The following is a 23710-nucleotide window of genomic DNA, read 5'->3' as shown; positions in this document are numbered from 1 at the left end:
AGAGAGTGATGGATAAGATTTAAGAATTGGGTCAAAGGGGATGGGAATGAACCAGTTAAAGCAATTGGAATTACTTTGTCTGATGTGAAATGTAAATCCTGTTCTTCGAGTGAACAGTCACTTGATGGAGGATAAAGACCAGCTGGACTCTATGCAATGAGGCCGAAGAAAGAAGAAAGGACTTTAAATTTTGCCGGGTGAGGCCTAAGTCAGTTGTAATGGAGAAGTCCTGACAGTGGTGGGGGATGGCAGTGGATGGGGAGAGTAGCGAGTTAGCACCATGGGGTAGGGGACCTCACTAGACAGGGAGCTGCCCTCTGCTAGCTTCCTGTTTTCCCTGCCCAATCTCAGAGTAGCGCTGCCCTTCAGAATAACTAAAGAAATTCATCAACAAATCTTGTATTGATTAAGACAAAAAGTGACATCTTCTGAATGGACCCATCAGACCTTTCTGTACTCTACAAATCTTTTCACCCTCTGATCTACCTTGCCCACTAAGGTTAGAGCTATTTTCATGAAGTACAACTGATACCATTTCTCTGCTCAAAAATGACCCAAAGCAGCCTGAGCAGCTGTTTTCAAAGTGTGGTCTATGATCCCCCGGAGGTAAGGTGGCCAATTGTGGCAAATAAAAATAGAGAAAGCCCAAGGAAATTTGAGTTGAGTTTCAAATAAACAGTTTTTTTTTTTTTTTTTAGTGTAAGTATGCCCCATGCAACATTTGGGTATCCTGTATTTTATCTGGCAACCCTACCTGGGGGACCAAAAGGCCCTTTCTTTGAGGTCAAGACTATTTTCATGGTAACATTAAGACTTATTTGTCTTCCCTAATGTGTTGACATTGCACTGATGGTACAAAATCAACAGTGTTTAAAACTGCTGGTGTCTTAGCATGAATCAGGGCAGTGACACCAAAGTGTGCTGGTGGATGCTGCCTTTTTCTCTGTCATGCACTCACAGTTAAAAAAAAAAAAAAAAAAAAAAAAGGCCAGTTTTACTTAATAATCTCCTTGGTGAAGCAGTAAAAATAATTAACTTTATTAAATCTTAATCCTTGGGTAGATGTCTTTTTAATATTCTGAGTAACAAATTAGGACAAATGCATAAAGCATTTCTGCTGTATACGACTGCCTCGCTTGTGTGATGGTTTGAGGTAGGAGGCTGGATGGCTTACTTTTTCGTGGAACACCATTTTTACTGAAAACTATGTTTATTCAGACCTAAGTATTTGGCAGTTATTTTCTTGAAAATGAATGAAGTAAGCCTGTTACCTTAAAGAAAATCTTGACAGTGTTTGTGCCAATTACAAAATTTCAGCTTTCAAGTGAAAATTAGAGTTTTGAAAAACTTCTGTCTACCACAGAGAGCTTGACAGTTTCCCAATACTTAAAGACTTTCTGATGAGATTGGTGGTGATAACAATGAATGTGGCTTTTTGATATGGTATAATGAAATGTGTCAACATTTGGAAAACCTGTGTAACTCAGTGAACCAGGATTTTCCAGATGACCAATGCATAATGTTACCAAATCATGCATGGGTAAAAGATCCATTCAAACTGTGAAACAGACTGATAGAATTTAATGTAACATTGTAAAAAGTTTCACAGACATGGTTTGAAATTACACATGTCAACTAACTTTTACAAGTCAAGTTTTGGCCTCATGGCAAAGAATAATACCCACGATTATCTGAAAAGGCGACTGAAACAGTCCTCCTTTTTCCAACTATATACCTGTGTGAGGCTGAATACTCTTCATGTACTTCAGTCCAAACATTCTATCACTACCGATTGAATGCAGGAGCACAAAGGAGAATCCAGCTGTCTTCAGCCAGAGAGTAAAGAGATTTGCAAACAATGAGAACACCACTCTTCTCACCATTTTGTTCTGGAAAACAGTTACTTTTCATTTTTAAAAGTATGTTAGAACACGCAATGGGCTGGTAACTATTTTCAAGTGAATCATAAATGATTTAAAAAATGTTCTAAGCTGGGTGCAGTGGCTCATCCCCGTAATCCCAGCACTTTGGGAGGCTGAGGCAGGAGAATGATTTGACAAAGTAAGACCCCATCTCTACAAAAAATTTTTTAAAAAGGTTGCAGTGAGCTGTGATTGTGCCACTACACTCCAGCCTGGGTGAGACCCTGTCTCTGAAAAACAAAAACAGAAACGAAAAGCTCTTTGTTAGGAGTCTAGAGAGGTCCTGAGATAAAAAAAAAAAAAAAAAAAAAAATCAGAACTGCTGGTGTAGGGTAACACCTAGACTGCTGAGCCAGACACTAGGGTCCTGACACCAGCCACTCTGTGCTGCCTTTGCCACCTTCCTTACCACCACTATCTCCTAAGTCCCCTAGGTCCCAGCCTAACCATCTACTTATTAATTTCTGCACGTACTCTGGACTTCTCAGCCTGACTTTGTGCATGCCATTCCTCTACTTGGAACACATGTCCCCACCCACTTAATCCGCCTGTTCTGGTGGTTAGTGGGTCAAGGCTATCCCCTCTTAGCACCAGGACCTGTGGATGGAGGAACTCATTCAAACCTAACTTCACAGTTTGTTTAAGGATATGTTCTGCATATACCCTTCGGGATCTGTTTATCTTCCTTAATTAGAATTCCTGGTGTGCCAAAGACCCAATTGTCCCTCTGTTTCATATTTTTACCATCTCAGGGCCAAGTGTGCTACCATAAACTTTATGGGATTTTTGTAAACTTCAGCTGACAATTTCTGGTGATCTATATGGGCTTTTATGATCCTGTGCAGATTAATCAGAGTATTTAGTGCCCACTGTGAGTATAACACTTAGCAGCGGGGGGAGGGGGTTAAGGAGGTGATCCTTGCTTAAGGACCCACACTGTGGTTGGAGAGACAGGATTTATAGCCAAGAAGCAATCACACAAGACACAAGAATGTATGTCATCAAGGGGAAAGCCAGGTGCTGCAGGCCTTTAGGGAAGGGGAGGTAGGGGTGGGGGCACACCAGTGTCCATAGCAGCAGGAGCGATCAGAGAAGGCCTCTGGAGGAGGCAGAGACTTGACTGAGGCTTGTTCAATGGAGAGGGGTTAGTGAGAGGTCAGCAAGTCAGCAAGGTAGGGATTCCAGGTCAGCGAATAAACAGGAACCAAAGCAGAGAGTCAGAAATGAGCACAGCATGTTCACAGTCTAATGAGGAGACTGCAGACCACAGTTGAAAGTGAATGGTGCGAGATGATAAGGTTGAACGCTAGTCAGAGGAGTTTAGGTTGAATGTGGAAGGAAGGAGGAAGCAAACATATTTTGGTTAGGGAAGGGACATGGTGTGTTTTGAACAAGATGGATTATTTGTGGGAGGAAAAATGGAGAATGGGCATCTTGTGCATGACCTAGGGTGTGAGATGGTGAGGTTCTGGATTGGGTCATCAGCAAGGTATTTTGAAATGCAGTGCACGCAGGTAACCATGTCTGGCATGCCAGCTCAGTGCCTTCAAGTGGGAGTGCTTTATAAATAAGGTCATGGAGATTAAGACCCCACAATAGTGTGTTAGCAGCATTAATTGGGTTGTAGCACATGTAGCTGATTTAGAGCTGAAATCTTTTGTTTTAACTTTTCCTCATGTCTTGTTGGCTCAGCCACTAAGTAATTGTGTGTGGTTTTGGGCAAGCTACTTAACTCCTCAGTGCCTTGGTTTTGTTGTCTGTAAAATAAGGTTGTTTTTTTTTTTTTTTTTTTTTTAAAGAGTCTTGCTCTATTGCCCAAGCTGGAGTGCAGTGTACGATCTCTGCTCACTGCAACCTCTGCCTCCCAGGTTCAAGCGATTCTCCTGCCTCAGTCACCCAAGTAGCTGGGACTTAAGGCACATGCCACCACCCCTGGCTAATTTTTGTAATTTTAGTAGAGACGGGTTTCACCATGTTGGCCAGGCTAGTCTCAAACTCATGGACTCAAGCCTGCCGTGCCTCCCAAAGTGCTGGGATTATAGGTATGAGCCACTGTGCCTGGCCAAAATGAGGGTTTTATAGTACCTCACAGGCTTGTTATGAGAATTAAATGAATTAGTACATATAAAGTGCCTACCCTAGAAACTGGCACACAGGAAGCCTTTAAAAAATCTTATTATTTATTTATTCAGTAGTTTGCATTATCATGGGGATAGAAATATTTAAATTACCCAGTAGGCCAACGCATCCAGAGCTGTGCTGAATCAAGGCCCTCAAAAAAAAAAAAGCCTTGCTGGAGACATCGCCAAGATGGGACTCATTCAGAAACTGGGATGGAATGTCAGAAACGCCAATTCAAGGCTGAGCAGTGGCTCATGCTCATAATCCCAGCACGCTGGGAGGCTGAGGCAGGAGAACTGCTTGAAGCCAGGGCTTGCAGGTAACAGTTAACTATGATCACACCACTGCACTCCAATCTGGGCAACACAGTGAGACCCTGTTTCTAAAAATAATTAAAAAAACCCAACACCCTCCTGCAATACTATAAATTTGTTAAGATCTAACGCATAAAACCTGGAGACCCAAACCACAATTTAATCATGTCACTTTTGAGCTAAAACACCTTCACTGGCTCTCACTGCCAAGAAATTGAGTCTCCTCTTCTTAGCCAGCCAGCCTTCCTCCACAGATCTGGGTTGGCCTTTCCAGCCTCCTCCTCCTCTAGCCCAGGTGGTCTTCGCCTCAACCACACTGTGCTCCTGGTCATCTCCCCTGTGCCTTTGCTCTTACCCCCAAAGCTCATTCCTCATACATCATGTATGCCCTGTAAAAGTAGTCACCTGTTTTTAATAGACTTTATTTTTTTAAGAGCAGTTTTAGGTTTACAGAAAAATTTTGCAGCAAGGACAGAATTCCCATATATTCCCTCCCCCAACAGTTTCTCCTATTAACATCTTGCATTGGTGGGCTACACGATATACACAGTTATAACACTGGTACACCCCAGTGTTATAATTGATGAACCAATATTGTGGTACTACCATTAACAAAAGTCTATAGTTTGCATTAGGGTTTATGCTTTGTGGTGTACAGTTCAATGGGTTTTTGACAAATGCATAATGTCCTATATCCATCATGGCAGTATCATAAAGAATAGCTTCACTGCCCCAAAATTCCCTGTATGCCACCTATTCATCCCTCTTTCTCCTGGTCAGTTTCTAAGAATCAGTTCAAATGCCCTCTCTTCTGTGAAAACGTCTCAGTTCCCTCAGTTACAATTAATCTGTCTGATGCTTGTATAGTGCTTTTTCATACTTGTTATAGCTGTTATATTTGCATGGCATGAAAGAAGTATACACAGCCAGGCGTGCAGTGGCTCACGGCTGTAATCCCAGCACTTTGGGAGGCCGAGACAGGCATACCACCTGAGGTCAGGAGTTCAATACCAGCCTGGCCAACATGGTGAAACCCCGTCTCTACTAAAAATACGAAGATTAGCCGAGAGTGGTGGCGCATGCCTGTAGTCCCAGCTACTCAGGAGGCTGAGGCAGGAGAATCTCTCTTGAACTCAAGAGGCGGAGGTTACAGTGAGCCGAGATTGCATCACTGCATTCTAGCATGGACAACAGAGTGAGCTAGACTCTGTCTCAAAAAAAAAAAAAAAAAAAAACATACATACTTTTCTTCTGTCATTATATTGTCCTTGAGGAAGGAACTGTGCCACAGATTTGTCCTGACATCTAAACCAGACCCTTAGTCTTAACTGGTGCCTTATGAATGCTGGCTGCACTGAACTGAACCATGAGCAAATACGGTTCGGCTCAGTCATCCACTACATACAGTACTTTTCCCTCTAGACAGGAGCTGCTCTTTGCAAATCTCCCCCACCCTAAATCCGAGCCAGCGAAGGTATCATAAAACAAACTTGCTCACGGGATTTTGTAGAAAAGGCCTCAAGAGGCAAGGCTTTAGACCAAGACTTCTGAAAGTGACATATGTACTTGTGAATTTCACACATGCTCCTTGGATGGGCAGTTTCTTTGGAGGGAACCGTCTTCTGTCCCTTAAGATTTTGGATCAGAAGCAGCCATAGGAGAGGTGGCCCAGGCCAGCTTTATATTGTTATTAGACCATAGGGCGATTTCTCGCCTCACCAGTCTCCAAAAACATAGCACAAAAAAGGACAAGAGCCTGGTTGTTTTCACCTCACGGACCAGACACCCCCTCAGGAAGGCCCCTGGAGAGTCTTCTATCTGGTCCCCAGTCTCTCTGCCCAGGTGCCCCCCAACAATTGAGGATGACTAGTGTGTCCTCTGGGTAAGGAGCACCTTCCCATAAACACTTATTTTTCTTAATTCACGCTGAGTTTTTACTTTATTTTTGTTTAAAGTCACTGTTCTGAAACGTTCTAAAACGCCGTAGGAACATGCAGATCGGAACAAAAGCAAATAAATCGAATCCTGTGAAGTAACAAAGCAGACACCCTTCTCCTAACACCCAGCACAAAGCTAAATGAAAAATATCAGTCATCCACTAGATAAAGTATTTTCCCCTCTAGACAGGAGCTGCCGTTTGCAAACCTCCCCCACCCTAAATCCGAGCCAGCGAAGGTATCAAAAAACAAACTATTCCCTTCAGCTCCCCAGACTGGAGGCAAGTTTCAGCAGCACCGTCTATTTCCTTGAGCAACACAAGCGGTTTGAAAGACCTTGGCTTTGACTTCCCTGTACCTGCCTCCAGACACACATGGGGGCGAGTTGGGGTGGGGGGAGATATTGCCCCCCATCCCCGCTGCCCTCCGCGACGCCAGGCCAGGCGCAGGGCAGCGGAGAAGATGGGGGGCGCCCTGGATTCGCGGTTCCAGCTGCAGGCAGTTACCTGGGGCAGTGAGTGCTCTCTACAGAGCCGGGCTACCCCATCCCCCCGATTCCAGAAAGGGCCCGAGGAAAGGAGAGGGCGCCTGCCCCGCTCCGGAGCAGCCAGGGAGCCCGACCGAGCCGTGACGAGGGTGCGCTCGGAGACCGCAGCCGCTACCGCCCGCTAGCACCTGTGCTCCCAGGGGGCGGGGCCTCCTCCAGGTGTGCTCAGAGGGAGGCCGGCGCGGAGTCGGGGCGGGCGCTGGAACCCGAGCTTTTCCCCCAGCCCAGAAATGCGCGGGGAGGAGCGGTTCATCCGCACCCCAGCGCCGCGCGAGCCACTGGCGCCGCCCGCCTCCTCCGGGTCCCGAGGGGAGAGCGCACCGTGCGGCGCGGAGGGGGTTAACCGGGCAGCCCGCGGCTGGAGCGCGCTTAACCCTTTGGAGCCCGCAGGTCAGCCGGACCAGGCCGGGGTGGCGGCACCCCGAGTCCCACGCGGCGGCCACCCCGAGCGCGCAGGCGGTGCCGGGCAGAACCACGCGCCGGGCTGCCGACCCGCCGGGGCGCGGCGCGGGCCGTGGGCGGCTCGGGGCGGGCGGGGGGCGGGGGACGGCGGCGGGCGCGCAGCGTCGCCAGGGCGAAGCCGGCGTGCGGCGCGGCGCGGCGGGCGCGGAGCGAGCGGGCGGGCGAGCGCCTCCGTCCCCGGATGTGAGCTCTGGCTGCCCGCGGTCCCGAGCCAGCGGCGGCGCGGGCGGCGGCGGCGGGCACCGGGCACCGCGGCGGGCGGGCGGACGGGCGGGCATGGGGGGCGCGCCGAGCGGCCCCGGCGGCCGGGCCGGCATCACCGCGGCGTCTCTCCGCTAGAGGAGGGGACAAGCCAGTTCTCCTTTGCAGCAAAAAATTACATGTATATATTATTAAGATAATATATACATCGGATTTTATTTTTTTAAAAAGTTTATTTTGCTCCATTTTTGAAAAAGAGAGAGCTTGGGCGGCGAGCGGTTTTTTTTTTTTTTTAGATCAATTATCCTTATTTTCTGTTATTTGTCCCCGTCCCTCCCCACCCCCTGCTGAAGCAAGAATAAGGGCAGGGACCGCGGCTCCTACCTATTGGTGATCCCCTTCCCCATTCCGCCCCCGCCCCAAAGCCCAGCACAGTGCCCTGCACACAGTAGTCGCTCAATAAATGTTCGTGGATGATGATGATGATGATGATGAAAAAAATGCAGCATCAACGGCAGCAGCAAGCGGACCACGCGAACGGTGAGCAGCCAGAGCCCGGGCACCCGCTGCCAAATCCGATCCTGTCATAGTCCTCCAGCCCCCTCCCCCTTCCCCGCGGCGCTGGGTGGGTTGAAGGGGTTGGAGAGGGTGCTGCCAGCTCGGTGTCGTCTACACAGAGAGGGGACATGCGTGACAGCCACTCCGCGCTCCCCTCCAGGCCCTGAATGTCAGAGTTAATTCTGCATTTGTGGGGTGGGGGCGGCCGTGGAGTGTGTGGAGCGCGGTGCAGCCGGAGGGGCAGCGAGTCGGGGTGATTCGGGTACAGTGTCCTCGGGCTCAACTTTCCTTCAACGCCCCCGAGCGATGGCAGGGGGGCCGCAAGTCTTCAGCCGGAGCCCCCTTGCCAGCCTCTTCTCGCCTTCCACTCCTCCCCCGCCCCCTCGTTGACTAGGAAGAAGGTCCCTGGTGGCATCCGGAAAATTCTAGGATTGCCCGGTTTCGCCCTCCGTGCCGGTGGGTGAAGCACATCCCTCCCCTCGCGGGGGAGGCCCGGCCTCGGTATCGGGGGAAGGGGCTCGGGTGGAGCGTGCGTTCCCGCTCCCGTTGCTGGCTGTGCACACGTCGGTAACCTAGCAATGCCCGGGGAGCCGCTGCCGCTGTGGGGCTCCCCTCCCCAGCTCTGGCCCGGGCACCACGTGCAGCTTCCATGCCGGCCGAGCTGGGTCGAGGGAGGATGGAGCAGCTCTTGGCCAGCCCTCCCCTTTGGAGACCGCCAGTGCCCCCCAACCCCGGTCGCTGTAAGCCTTTCCGGGTGAGCGCTCCCCTGGGGAGAAGCTTGACAATCCCCGTTCCGATTGCCCGCTGCTCGCCCGCTTTGGCCCCTTCTCAGGCTTTCAGACCCATGCTTGCTTTGACTCTTAGCAATAATTGGCTTTACAAACGCCCATCCCTCTACCTTTCTGCCATCTCTCTTACTTTGACTTCTGCTTCAGTGAGGAGACTGTAGCGGAAGGCGGCAGGTGCCTGGGAGATCTGCCTGGGAGGTGGCCTGACCCAAAGCTGGCGGGGGCTTCACATAGGGAGCCTCCTTGGGTTTCTGCCTTGTGTACAACTGGATGCCAACCTACACGGAGATAATTCCGTCTTAGGCCTGGAGGCCCCTGGCATAATCTAGTCAGTCTATCCTAGGTGTAGAGGTGCAGGCTGACTGCCTTGTCTGTCTCTCTGGATGCTGGCTTGGCTGATGCTGCTGCAATTTAAAATGCAAAAAAGCCCTAAAGATGTTTTCTGTTTTCGGAAGCCTGTGGAGGAAATGAGTCCCAAGCATCATGAATTTTCATTTGCAGGAAGTGTCAGTGCATAATCTAGATATTTGTTATGGGGTTTTTGGTATTGCCTGGGTGCCTATGGAAGATTTCTTTTCCGTACTGAAAAAAAAAATGCATTTGTGGCTGTGGAAAGATGTTGGAGTAACACTCTGAAAATGATTAAGACTATTGAATTATTAGTACTGCCTTTTTTTTTTCTTGGTGAATGTGGTAGTTACGTTAGAGAAAAGCTGTTGTATATATCTGTTAACTCATTAGACATAGATGGGTTTTACAAATCAGAGATGTGGATTAAATGCGGGAATGACCTCAGTTTTGTCAGAAGAAATGCACTAAAAGACCCTTTGTGAAGACATGATGTGAAGAACTAACCCCACTGGGTGTGATGCAGCAGTGATCCTGTGTGATTGACGCTGAGACCAGAGCTCGTGGACTTTTCTTGCCTCTCTAGCTGACTAAACCCCAGCTTGTGAAAAATAGGACAAGAGATTCAAAATGGAAATATAGGAATGAATAATTTCCCTGTTATTGATGGGAGACAACCTTTGATTTTTTTTTTTCTCCTACACATTGGATCCTCATTAAAAAAAAAATCTTTGTTTTTCTCCTTCTCCCCAGAGGCAAACTATGCAAGAGGCACCAGACTCCCTCTTTCTGGTGAAGGACCAACTTCTCAGCCGAATAGCTCCAAGCAAACTGTCCTGTCTTGGCAAGCTGCAATCGATGCTGCTAGACAGGCCAAGGCTGCCCAAACTATGAGCACCTCTGCACCCCCACCTGTAGGATCTCTCTCCCAAAGAAAACGTCAGCAATACGCCAAGAGCAAAAAACAGGGTAACTCGTCCAACAGCCGACCTGCCCGCGCCCTTTTCTGTTTATCACTCAATAACCCCATCCGAAGAGCCTGCATTAGTATAGTGGAATGGAAGTATCCTTTTTTTGGGGGAAGTCTTTCTCATTTTCTCTTTTACCATCTGTTTTTTAAAAGGATTTGCTTTCTGAAGTGACACAAAGCTGTAGCAGTCTGGAATGCGAGTAACAGAAGTTGTATATAAGGGGTTTCATTGTATATACCTTCCTGTCTCCTCGGGTTGCAGAGGGGTGGCTGTATGGGTATATTTAGCCCACTGTCTGGGTGTGTGTATAGTAGTAGTAGTGGGGGGAGGGAGTGACAGCCTGAAACTTCACAGTGGTAGATAATTAAAGTTTGAAACCAACTTTTGGTCATTGGACATTAGATGGTTAGTTTTAAATTCAGTGTTGTTTTTGGGCAATAGCATGCATTGAACCTATTGCAAACAAGGTATACAGATTAGAAAAAAAAAAACTGTATGAGACTCTACTTGAAGGGAATACATTTTTGACCTTTAGTAGAATCTTCTTATTCTGATGTTTGAAATTTGCTTCTGCAACTACAGTTAATGCTAAGGTTGCTTCTAGTCTGACATTTGGTGATTCTAATTATTCAGGTAGCTACAGATATGAGCACATGCTTCCTAGGGAGAGATATACTTTTGATTTTTTTTTCTGATCAATGCTATAACTTCCTGGAATTTCCTTTTGACAAGTTCCAAAGAAACATTTGGAACATGAGCGTGAGGGAGCCAGTGAAGGGAGAGGTTCGTGTGTGCCTCTTCCTCCTGAGCCCTTATGAGTTATAGAACAGCCCTCTCAGTGGAGGAATTTGCAGTTGCTGTCTTTATAAAAAATTCTGTCTATGTCCTTGGACTGGAGTTACATTTCTGGGTGTCTCCTTTGTATTTTTAAAATTGAACTCCAAATGCCCCAGAATGGCTGTCATGTCCCAGATCTTGGAAAACGATTGTGCTTCAGCCTGCTTAACCCCTTCCCTAAATCTGGAGGCCAACCTCCAGTTACTGCCACTCTTTAGAGAAGGTTGACTGAGGCCTTCTTTCTGAGCAAATGGCTTTTTAATTAGGCAGATGATTCATTGGTCTGGGTAAAATAAAGCATTTCCTTTCCCCAGAAGTGTGTTTGGAACTTACACACTTAGGGGCCTTAGAGCAGTTCCTAACTACAGGAAGGGGTGTCAATATAGGAATTCCCACCACCAGGCCTAGAAGGATGCAGGGGCCACGCCAAAAGGGGAGCATGTTGGCAGTCAGCTAGAAAGTGGAGCTGAAATCCCCTTATAATTTGAGGATCCAGCTCGGCAGCTATTTGCATGCCCTCTGTCTTTAGTTGGCTATTTTCTCTGCTAATGGACAGGAGTTAAAATGAGGTAACTGTCTAGAAAGATTCTGGAGAGAGTGGTCAAATGCTAGGGTAGGATTTGAGGGGTTCTCGTGTGCTTTTTCATTTTGCAACAGATGTCCCTTCTCTAAAGTGAGTTATGGTGTCTCTCACATAACTGGGGTTGTGTGTGTGCATTTTCTCTTGAAGTTCTCTAGTCTGAGAACGAGGAGGGAGCTCGGTAAGCCAGCATGTGGGCCAGTGGCATTGCTAGAGTCATGACAATGGCTGTACCTTGCCAGGAATATCTCCTCCTCCTCGGATTGTCTTGACATGACTCTGAGGAAGCAGAGACCTCTTTGTGGGGTCACTACTTTTGTGTGGAGTAGGTGGGAGGCCTAATGCTGTTTCTCTTTGTGCACAGTAATGTGTACATAGCAATTTTTGCGTACAGAGTGAATTCCTGGATCACACTGCTGTCTCCCTTTCCCAGTTGCCAGACACATGTGTACAGGAATTAGGGGATGTGGCTGCCAATTCAGGGAGAGTCTGTTTACAAATGGGACAGTTTGTAAAATAGATAGATCCTTAAGTGATATATGATTTTTTTTTTTTAAATGATAATTTCCTTCTAATTCAGGGAGCAGGCTATAGGAATCCTTTCCATCCAGGGCGGCTCTGTCAGGCCCCGTCCCAGTGGGAGAGCAAGGGTCGTTTGTTTTTACACACAGGCATGACAGAGTGTCCTGCCCCCTGGAGGAGTGAGGGATGTTCTCCTTATCAGAAGGAATTGTTGGGATCAGACCCATCTATTTCTCTATTGCTTTGTTCTGCTTCACTTGTGAATATCTGATGGTGGTGAGATGGTATCCACTTGCACCTAGAGACTAAAACTGGACCAGCATAAAGAAAAAAATACAACTTATATTTAGCCTCCCTAAACAGTGTTAGTATTTCTCAGATGTGCTGGTTTAGCATTTGGGTACTGGGAAATTGAAAAGGAAGAATACCTATTACTTAGGTATTGAGAAATTGAAAAGGAAGAATGGAAGAAAGAGGGAGGGAAGAGACTATTGTGTTTCTATAGAGAACAACAATGGGGCCCTTGACTTTAGATTTCAGTGGGGACATGCGAAAAGGAAAAATGGAAAGGTAATTCTGAAGTCTTACGGTGGTCTGTCTGAAAGTTGGATCCCTGGGTGAAAAAGATTTTATAATATTAGATGAGTTAAGAGAAACAATGTGAATTAAAGCTGACTGGCTTAAAAAAATGAACCCATCAAAATTAGTCAGGGAATAACGTTATTCATTGGCTTTTTTTTTGATGAGTTATGAAAGCTCTTCGAAGATGAAGGTTTTATGAAACTCAAGATCTCTCCAGAGGCCAGGCATGGTGGCTCATGCCTGTCATTCCAGCACTTTGGGAGGCAGAGGTGAGCAGATTGCTTGAGTCCAGGAGTAAGCAGATTGCTTGAGTCCAGGAGTTCGAGACCAGCCTTGGCAACATGGCAAAACCCCTGTCTCTACTGAAAAAAAAAAAAAAAATCCAGCATGGTGGCACATGGCTGTAGTTCCAGCTACTTGGGAGGCTGAGGTGGGAGGATGGCTTGAGCCTGGGAGTCGGAGGTTTCAGCAAGCTGAGATTGTGCCGGTGCACTCCAGCCTTGGTGACAGTGAGACCCCATCTCAAAAAAAAAAAAAAAAAAAAAAGATATTTGTAGAGAGGTAAAGAGCATTTGTTTCCTGTGGCATTTTTGGATTTCCCAGAAGTATGTCAGGATGAATGGAGAATAGTCTGTTTGTATCCTCCAGTTTTAAGTACCAAGTACTTAGTTAAACCGTGGCCTTGCTTCTTGTGGGTGAGTGTATAGGCGAAGCACTGTGGTAAAATCATACCCAGGCATTGCAGGTGAGGCTGGTGCTCACGAAACCTTGCATTTGGAAAGGCTGAAAACCCAAAGAAGAAAAACAGTCATTTTGGCAGACGTCAAATTTTGTATTGGCAGTTTTGACAGTGTCTCTTAATAACACCAGAATGTTTAGGCAAGTATCTCTTGAAGGCTGATCTCAAAGTGATTCTTCCAGACAGACCACCGAGATTGAGAAATGTTAAAGCCTACTTTGAATGTGTCTGGGGCTGATTTCTTACGGCTTTTTAATTTAATTTGTTTACAAATTGAGCACAGTAACAGCATATGATAAACTAAGCTCCAGTCCAGCTCTAATCTGAAACAGTTATAGCCATCGATTCCTCTAGCAGAGAAAGCAGAGGTGGGAGCTGAAGCCTGGCTCGCTGCTGATCACATCTAAGGTATTGGAATATGCCATGAGAAAGTCACAGGTAGAATGGAGAAGGTCCTGGTGGCTTGGCCTGGCCCAATCCAGACAGGCGATTTAGGCCAACCCTGCCAAAAATAAATAGCCCCTGAGAAAATGGCTGTGACACATGGAGGCAAGGATCTGTGGAAAACGTTTATCCCATGATTTCTCTGTGTCTGCCACAGCTGGGAACTTAGGCTCTTGTTGCTTTTAAACCTGTAAGAAGCAGAAACCTGGTTCACACAGTGCCCTAATTGGATGTACTTTTAGGTTTTAGCATACAGTGTGCAGGAGAAGAATAAGTGTAACATGATCCTTGCAACAGAAGAAAAGGACACGGAGAGGTCATTTGATAGGAGGCTCCACTGTGAGATGACCACCAATGATTACTTCTGCCGAAAACCTAGCAGTCACAGCAGTCAGCCGAAATAGGATTTGTGTATGTCATTTTCATTTTAAAGGTGCTTCGAAAGTGGTGTGATTGGGAGTGTGATGCGGGACATGGTTTATGTTTCCATAACACATATATACCTTAACACATTTTTTCAGACCATTTGACATATTTATATTATTGGCTATTTTTGCCAATTGTGTGGCCTTAGCTATTTACATCCCATTCCCTGAAGATGATTCTAATTCAACAAATCATAACTTGGTAAGTGTCCTTAGAGTTCCTGCTGGTCCTGGTATATGGCTATCATTTGGTTCTCTACTTAAACCAGCAGCTGGCCTTCTGGGTAGTTGAAGTTTACAGCCATGCGTGTCGTGTTTCTTGGAGCTTTGCAACAGTGGTTTTTTGTTTGTTTGTTTGTTTGTTTTAAACTGTGTTCTCAAATGTATACTGAATGAAAGTATTTAAAGTCATGAATCTTTCATAGATATGGAATTTTATGGAAGAGATTTGTAGCAGATTTTAAAATAACTGTTCTCTCCACATAAGTTTTTGCTACCATTCTTTTCCTGATAATGTTAGCTTTTTTCTTTTTCTTTTTCTTCTGTTTTTTAAATCTAGTGTTCTTGGGAATGGTGGGTACTTTGGTCAGTTGTTCTGGTAAGTAGAGAATTATCGTAGACTTTATACATAAACTGTTTTTGGAGAAGTGGAATATAACAAAACTAATACATCTACATACAGCATAATTTGGAGAACAATACATGATATTATTGAATACATGATATAATATTAAAGTTTCTACTCCACATCCTATGAAATGTCCCAAGAGAAAATGATTGTATGGTTAAATAAATCAGGATGCTTCCATATACTTTGCTGCCTTCTTAAAGATTTGTAGTGCACGTTAGCTTAGTAAAAGCTTTGGGAAGTTCTGCAGTTAAAAAACAGGTTTCCTTTTGTTTAACTCAGCTAGTCCCTAAAAGTAATCAGTCATGAATTCTTTAAACATTTTTTTTTTTTTTTTTTTTTTTTTTTGCAAAAGAGTTTAACATCATGGAACCAGTGATCCATGGAACTTCCTTTGGGAAAGGTTGATATAGTTTTTAAAAAAGTGCTAAAGAGTACTAGACTGGGACTAAGATCTTGTCCCACTCACCTGTCAACTAGCTGTATTTGGGATCATTTCTTATACCTTTCTGCATTGCCGTGCAGCCACCTGGCAATTAGGAGGATTGGGTAAGAAGATTGCTAGGATCGTTTTTACCTCTGACATTCTGCAATCTTTCTTTGATGATTCAGAAGCCATTTCAGGATTTTTCTGGTGCTGCAGCATCCTTCTTGCAAGGATTGATTCTTTGCAATCAGAAGCCGTGCAGAATGGGAGATGAAGGGGAGCCCATGTCGGATAACAGGAAACTCAATTGTTTTTCTTCTCTTCTCTTAGCTGGTTCCGTTTGTTTTTGGCTTCTCATGTTGAAGCTCTATTTTAGCAGGGCTGGATGTTCCTAACTGAGCGAGTGTTGTAAAGGCAAACACACTAGGCTCTCCCTTGTGTGGGAGAGCTCTGCTGGCTTCTGGAGATAGTGAAATTATGCTCTTGTGAATAAGCCTTAACGATTTATGTACAGGATTTCATGTTACATTTAAAATGTTGTGGCACATTTCAGATGTAATGTGATGTCTATTTGTATGTGGGCTTTAGTAGTTTGATATCTAGAGAATTTTCTAAAAATTTTGGGAATTGATGCTGCAAATACAATTATAAATGGGAGTTGGATAACCACATAAACACTGGTAGTATATATTTGGACAATGCCAGAGATCGTCTGCGTAACTCTGGACATTTTACGTAGCTTTTGATTTGTTTGTAGACATGTGACTTTAGATGGTTGTTTTAAAGGAAAAGCAGAAGTGGTGGAAAGCCTCCCATCAATGGAGATAGATCATCGTAGTCTAGGCCACAGATGGTGTTAGCCTTGTTACCAAATTTAACGACATGGATGGTGACCCAGATTGTTGCTTTTTGTAGCTCAAGAGAACATGATTAAACAAACTTAGAAAATAAATACCTTTCAGAAAGGCAGATTAATTCAGATCAATGGAATAATTAATGTAGCTGCATGTGTAAGCCAATTAATATTCTGAATTTTTCCCAGGGAAATTCAGGGCACTGATATAAGCGCTGTGAGACCATTTGGATTTCTCAGCTAAGAAGTGAGGAAATAAAATACAGGAAATGGATTAATCTCTCCCTTTTGCACCCCCTCTCCAGTGGATCCTTTCTTGACAATTCTTGAGCATTGGACTTTTTTTTTTTTTTTTAGAGGGATTTGGCAGTGTGTTAATTTGGCGGGCCTTTCTAAAAGCCAACGTATATTTCTTTGACCTCTTCACATAATATTCTGAAACTCACGGCATTCAACTTTGTGTCTTGCTTTCACTTGGATGGTCACATGGCCAGATGAGTTTATACTCTGCTTGACTCTTTAAATACTTCCTTTCCCACTGTGGGAAGGAAGATCTTTGTGGATTTCCTTCTGACTCTAAGCAAGGTCCCATGCCATGTTGGTCCTCCCATGAGGGAGCTGGGTTTTTTTTTTTTTTTTTTTTAAATACATTTGACCCAATTTGTACCAGAGTGATTGCTCTATTTTTGGGATTGGTTTAGAGGCAGCTGAACGAAGCTTATTTTTCATCTGTAGTAAATACCTTTTATTTAATGTGAATGGTAAAATCAAAGGGCAGACGCTGAAATGAGTTGCAAGGCTGCATGTATCTGGAAGCTACTGGTCTTCTTTGCCTGATAGCTCCATGGGAAATGTGCATGTTGAGTGTTAGAGTGAGATTCAGGGCCAGCTTTATGTGTGGGGTTTCTGCCTGTTACCGGTTACCGAGTAAAATTATGACTTTTGTTGGGTAAGAAATGTGGCCATCCCCATTGATCCAGTGTGTCTTTATTCTGGATAGTATGTAACTTAGCTAGTTTTGGGATTTGGAGACTACCTTGGGGGGCAGAAGTTTTCCCAGGGATAGTTTTTGATCTTTATTATTATTATTTTTTTAAGTATAAACACTCAAGTTTCTATGCAGCTTTCGTTTATGGACTTGCAGGGACTAGTGGAGGCTGGAGTCATGGAAACGGTGCAACTCAGTTCCCACAGTAATATCCCTCCTAGTTCAGTCAGTAGCAGTATTTTCTCAGTTCCATTTACTGAAAGCAAATACCATTGATTTTATTTTATTTTTTTAGCACAGAGGAGGGGAATGCCTCTGTATCAAGTGTCAGAGTGGGGATGATTACAATATCATACTTCGCTGTGAAGAAAAATGCTTTATTTCATGTCATTCAATTTCTTATAAGCAAACTGACATGGCTGAACAGTTTCGAGTCTGTGTAATCTGCTCCTGGTACTCTTCCTCCTGACGTCACCTCTTACTTCTCTGGAACGTGGAACTGCTTACCATTAAAAATGTCCTGAATGGGGATCTTCATCTGCCAAGTCAGACCTTCCTTGATCTCTACTGATGGCTGCACTTACCTCTAAACCATCTCTAAACCAGCACTAAGTGCCTGGAGGCCAAGGCCCATGACCCATGCCTCTCTATCCCCTTATCTAGCAAAGTGCCTGACGTACCAGGTGCTTTTTATTTATTTATTTTTATTTATTTATTTTTTTGAGGCTCTGTCACCCAGGCTGGAGTGCAGTGGCACAATCTCGGCTCACTGCAAGCTCTGCCTCTGGGGTTCATGCCTTTCTCCTGCCTCATCCTCCTGAGTAGCTGGGACTACAGGTGCGCTCCACCACGCCGGCTAATTTTTAGTAGAGATGGGGTTTCACCATATTAGCGAAGATGGTCTCGATCTCCTGACCTCGTGATCTGCCCACCTTGGCCTCCCAAAGTGCTGGGATGACAGGTGTGAGCCATGGCGCCTGGCCACCAGGTGCTTTTTAAACTGAACCAAAAGTTTCACTGTCTGTGACCCTTTTCCTGCTCGTCTTCTCGTCTCATTGAGGTTGGGTTTTGAGCCTGTTGACATTTTGCCTATAAAGGCCTGCAAATTCCACTGTCGAGTGACTTTTGCTAGAGAAGTGATCCTGAGGCCTCAGTGGCTACCCATTGCCCAAGGGGGAAAGTCCAGCGTGTGGCCAGGTCCAGCTTGGTCTGGTTCAGCTTTGTTGGGTTTTGTCTCCACTCCTCTCCTTTACAGCCCCATCCATTTGTCCACAAACGTTCCTAAACATTCTTCCTTCCCCTACTTGTCCACCCCCTGGCTTCTCCATTTGAAACATCTCTTCTTTCATACTGCCCTTTCTTTTATTTTTTTGAGACAGGGGTTGCCCAGGCTGGAGTGCAGTGGTGCGATCTTGGCTCACTGGGGTGCAGTGGCACGATCTTTGCTCACTGCAACCTCTTTCTCTGGGACTCAAACAATCCTCCTGTCTCAACCGCCCGAGTAGCTGGGACTGTGGGCAAATGCCACCACACCTGACTAATTTTTGTATTTTTTGTAGAGATTGGGTTTCACCATGTTGCCCAGGCTGATCTCAAACTCCTGGACTCCAGTGATTTACCCACCTTGGCCTCCCAAAGTGCTAGGATTACAGGTGTGAGCCTCCGCGCCTGGCCTCTACCACCCATTCTTTACTGTCACTCTCCTTACAGCTGCTCAAAAATAATCTCAGATTACGTTTCTTCCATGAGGCCTTTCCTGAAACTGATCCAAACAATCTGAACCTTTTTTGTGTCATTTTGCACATAAAATACCCTATATTTTTTGTTATTTATATGCACGTCTTTATCCTCTCGAGCATCTTCAGAATACAGTTAATAGTGAAGCTTTCTGAATCCCCAACCATGTCTGATGCAGTGGTAGGGGTATACAGTAGATGTTCAGTAAATAAGTATTGCTAATGTGCACCAAATGAACGGCTCTCCCAGGAGAAGCACCTCCATCATTCCTTCCTCTGAGCCATGTTTCACATTTTCTTGGGTGACAGATCCCTCTGTGGATTTCTTGCAGGTCCCTCGCTGGGAATGAGTGGGAAGGTGTACATGTTATTCCTGAAAGCTTAGGGTCTGTGGCCCTTCTTGTGCACCTCTGGTTGAAAGAACCCACAGTGCCGGCTTTCACAGCAGAGCAGTCTAGGAGATTTTGTGCTCTGGTTCCAGGGCTCAGAGTAGCAAGAGTGGTGGGACCTGTCTGAGAAGCAGTGCTGGGCTATGGATGCTTGCCTGTGGGACCAGATGCCTTACAGTGGCCAGGACGCTGTGGGACAATCTACTTTGATTGCTTTCTTTCCTCCATGGCTGAGATCTGAGTGTAGTGTTAACTGGTCTTAAAAATCAAGTCTGTTGTATCTGCATGGTCACGTAGTTCAGCATCTCATGGCTTTTGCACTTAGTGGTGTGAACCATAAGACCTGAAACACAATTTCATAACCTGGCTCCTTGGGCTTAGCCTATACGGTGGAGGTTAGGTCTGTATAACATCAAGACTGCGTCTTTGCTTGGTTGTCATCCTGTTGGAATTGAACTTTCTTATTTCTGTAGGCCTAGGTTCTGTCTGTTCTTCTCAGACAGCTCATAGGCTGCTTCTTCCCTTCAGCCTTCTCTGATCCTTGTCCACCCCCTGCCTGCCTACGTCTGAGTACTTGCTTTCCCTCTGGACACGCCTGTGCCCAGTCCAACTCTCCTGTACAGACACCAGCCCCATTCCCCCAGTTTATAATTGTTATGGGAAGTGGCATGGAGTGTGATGGTCTGCTCATGGGCTGTGGGGTCTGACAGCCTGACTTTTTGGCTGATTAGCTGAGTGACTTTGAATGAAACTAGAATATGAGTTCCTAGAGGCTGAGACTGCAGTCTGATTTGGGTGTACAGTCTTGTGAACTTAATCCTGTGCCTGGCACACAGGAAGCACATCAGGAAATGCACGTCAAATGAGTGAATAAATAAATGAATGACCATACAAGGGCTCCATGGTATATTCTTGTAGATCATTAGTTAATTATCAACAATTGGCTAATGATTAATGTTTCCCTGAGAGGCTGACTTTTTGTCCATTAGTAATGACATCCCAGGAAACACCTGGCAGAGTTCGTCTTTAATTTTAGGATTATATCTTTCTTTCTTGGCAAATTTAACTCTTTATTAAAGAAAGATGAAAGACAAGTACTTGATACTTTTTAAATCTATAAGTTATAAACCTGGCTTCTGTGTTCAATGTTGTACATTAGCCACATTGCAGATGATTCTATTTGGATGGATGTGTGACTATCACCTTTCACATAAAAATTGATTGAGCCAGTCATAGTGGTGTGTACCTGTAGTCCCAGCTATGTGGGAGGCTGAGGCAGGAGTCTTGGTTAAGCCCAGGAGTTTGAGACTGTAGGGGACTATGACTGAGCCACCGCACTCTAGCCTGGGTGACAGAGCAAGACTCCATCTCAAAAAAAAAAAAACAAAAAAACCCAAAAAAAACCACAATAATAATGGTAGAAGGAGAGGCAGCCTCAAAATGACCAGAGTAGTTGGACTTGTGTAGTAAAACTTTACCCAAAGCTGGTTTCCTAATGATACAATGTGAAACAGTCTATGTGCTATACAAATAATTATATCCCTTTTGTTAAGCCTTACATCATTTTGACAAAGGCATTACTTGATTGAGTATTTACGGCTTTTCCAAAATAAAATACAACTCTTAATTGAGATTTGTGACTGGGTATGGTAGCTCACACCTGTAATCCCAGCACTTTGGGAGGCTTAGCAGGGAGGATTGCTGGAGGCCAGGAGTTCAAGACCAGACTGGGCAACATAGTGAGATTCTGTGTCTCCCCCTCCCAAAAAAAAAAATTAGCTGGGTGTGGTGGCATGCATATGTGGTCCCAACTACTCAGGAAGCTGAGGTGGGGGGGATTGCTTGTGCCTGGGAGGTCAAGATTGCAGTAAGCTGTGATTGTGTTACTGTACTCTAGCCTGGGTGACAGAGTGAGGCTCTGTCTCAAAAATAAAGAAAAAAAGAAGAATTTAGGTTTTTTACTGTTAAAATTCCTTAAGAATAATTCCAGTGGCGGTCCTTGCTCATTTGGTTTGTTTTTTACAATGTGAATATCATTGTTTTATAGTCATACCTTATACAATGACCCTCCCCATCTAGACCCTTCACTAGTGAGACTACCTTAGGTTGAGGATATTTGGGTATATTAGAGTATCAGCCAGAACTCTTTGGGTTACAGATTGGGGGAATACAACTCACTCAAACTGGCTTAGCTGAAAAAAACAGTGCGTATGTATGTGCAATGTATAAACTCAGTTAACCCAAGAGTCCACTGGGTAGAAATGCCATCAGACCCAGCTGGAAAGGGGTCTGAAAAGATGTCACCAGGATTCTGTCCCTGCCCTGCACCCTTGGGTTTCTGAGCCAGACTCTGACTGACCTCTAGTAGATCTGCCTTACATGTTGCCTATGTGTACATCTTCCTCAGCTTATTTTGAGGAGGGCATGTGGGGACATGCATTTCTTTCTTTCTTTCTTTCTTTCTTTTTTAATTTACTTTAAGTTCCGGGATATATGTGCAGGACGTACAGGTTTGTTACATAGGTAAATGTGTGCCACGGTGGTTTGCTGCACCTGTCAACCCATCACCTAGGTATTAAGCCCTGCATGCATTAGCTATTTATCCTGATGCTCTCCCTTCTGCATTTCTTTTTTTGTTTTTAGCATTTATTTTAGGTTCAGGGGTACATATGAAGGTTTGTTACATAGGTAAACACATGTCACACAGGTTTGTCGTACATGTTATTTCATCACCCAGGTATTAAGCCCAGTACCCAGTAGTTATCTTTTCTGTTCCTCTCCCTCCTCCCACCTCCCCCCCCCCCACTCAAGTAGACCCAGTGTCTGTTGTTTCCCTCTGTGTGTTCGTAAGTTCTTATCATTTAGCTCCCGCTTACAAGTGAGAGCAATGCATTTCTTTCTTAATCTCAGCTTAAGTTCAGGATTTTAACAATGATTGCATCAGAAACAGAGACCTCTATAGCAGATTGGTGGGTAGTTTTCTTTTTTTAACTTTCCTTATTGGTGTTTGTTTACTTTGTAACTGTCTGACAAATGTGAAAAGTACCCAATACAGAGGACAGCATGCCCAGCAGTAGAGACACTTGGGTCTTGTTAAATACCAGTGGTGGTGGGGACATTCCCCAACACACCCCAACAGCTTCTCACCAAAGGAAGTTCCTACAGGAATGGAAGAGGTTCTAGAATTCTGGAGGTGGGGTATACGGGGAGGGACCATGTGCACTGTTACTGTTGAGTGGACAGATGTGCAGAAGGGAGGGGTGTCGGCGGGTGTCCCTGCCCCAGTAGGGGTGGAGGGCCGGTTAGCGGTTGATCCAGGAGTAGATGTTAGCGTCCCCACCATGCAGCAATAGGATGTGTTCCCCAAGTCCTGTCTGCTCGTGTGATGGAAATAAGGAGAGTGGTGGAGGGGTCTTCCTTTTTTAATTGAAATGAGATTGGTATTCTCCCAGCTGGGGTTCCTGTGGGCTGTAAGGGTGTTTGGCTGGGCAGGCAAAGCCGGAAATGGGTGGTAAGGAGGAAGAAACAGAGCAGCTGAAGATGGGATGAAGGAGGAACTGCCTGAACTCATCAGTCAGCTCCACACCCCCTCCCCCGTGTGTGTGTGTGTGTGCGCGTGCGCGCGTGTGTGTTTGTGTGTGTGTGTGTTTGTGTGTGTGTGTGTGTTTGTATGTGTGTGTGTTTGAGAGAGTGAGAGAGAGCTCATGCTCATGGGTGTGTGAGCTGGGGGAAAGGTGGAGGTGGACATTGTTGACACAGACCTTGCAGGATGAAGCCTTCCTCTGGTGGCTTTAATTAAGCAGGGCCCCAGACACTGCCCTGGCTGGGGAAAATGACTTTGTTCTCCAGAACTTCAAAGCAGTTATGTTTGCTAATTTTTTCCTTCCTCCCTGTTAGGTGCGTGGTAGTTTTAGAAGTCACAGGACATCTGTTGAAATTACTGAATGAGTGAACGCGAGGTGAGGCTGGAGGGAATCGGGCTGACCCGAGGGAGGGCGGGAGGCAGGTGCAGACTGCTCAGGGAGTGTGGTGGGGGCCTGGCCTTGGCTGGCCCTGCAGGAGCCCAGCCAGGGAAGGCAGGAAGAGGTGGCCTAGGTTAGCTTTGCCTGGGGATTCAAAGGGGCCAGGCGAGAGGCTCATGCTCTTTCTCCTTCCCTTTCCCTGCCGTGCTCATCTTGTGAGGGCTGACTCTGACTCCTGTTCCTGTCTCCGTCGGGGATGCCTGCATAACATAGACTCACAGATACTTTTTTAGAGCTATAAAGGCACACGTTTATGAGGAAGGAAATTGAGGCACCTTTATTCAACATTGTTGGAGACCTCCTGTGCAGAGCACTGCAGCCCCGTGTTTCTGCCTCCAGCCTGCTGCTGCGGCCCCCGCGCCTTGTCGT

The 23710-nt window shown here is 45.6% G+C and overlaps 1 protein-coding gene across 16 annotated transcripts in view; it reads left to right on the top strand.

The window, feature by feature from the left end:
- The window catches only part of CACNA1D (calcium voltage-gated channel subunit alpha1 D), a 479329-nt gene that overhangs the window by 145647 nt on the left and 309972 nt on the right, over window positions 1-23710 (top strand). For 4 of the 16 annotated variants that reach the window (XM_073010048.1, XM_073010039.1, XM_073010043.1 and 1 more), the window contains exons 2-3: window positions 9952-10261; window positions 14395-14500. In XM_073010048.1, coding sequence (XP_072866149.1) covers window positions 9952-10261; window positions 14395-14500 — 416 coding nt within the window. Of the gene's footprint in view, window positions 1-7212; window positions 7232-7417; window positions 8045-8357; window positions 8519-8636; window positions 8817-9951; window positions 10262-14394; window positions 14501-23710 lie in introns of those variants that run through there. The other 12 variants (XM_007984595.3, XM_007984601.3, XM_007984599.3 and 9 more) reach the window with 9 other exon arrangements.

This window comes from Chlorocebus sabaeus, chromosome 22, assembly GCF_047675955.1.
Source record: "Chlorocebus sabaeus isolate Y175 chromosome 22, mChlSab1.0.hap1, whole genome shotgun sequence".
Classification (NCBI taxonomy): Eukaryota; Metazoa; Chordata; class Mammalia; order Primates; family Cercopithecidae; genus Chlorocebus; species Chlorocebus sabaeus.
The sequence above is the reverse complement of the archived record's forward strand: the minus strand, read 5'-3'. Positions and strand labels throughout refer to the sequence as shown.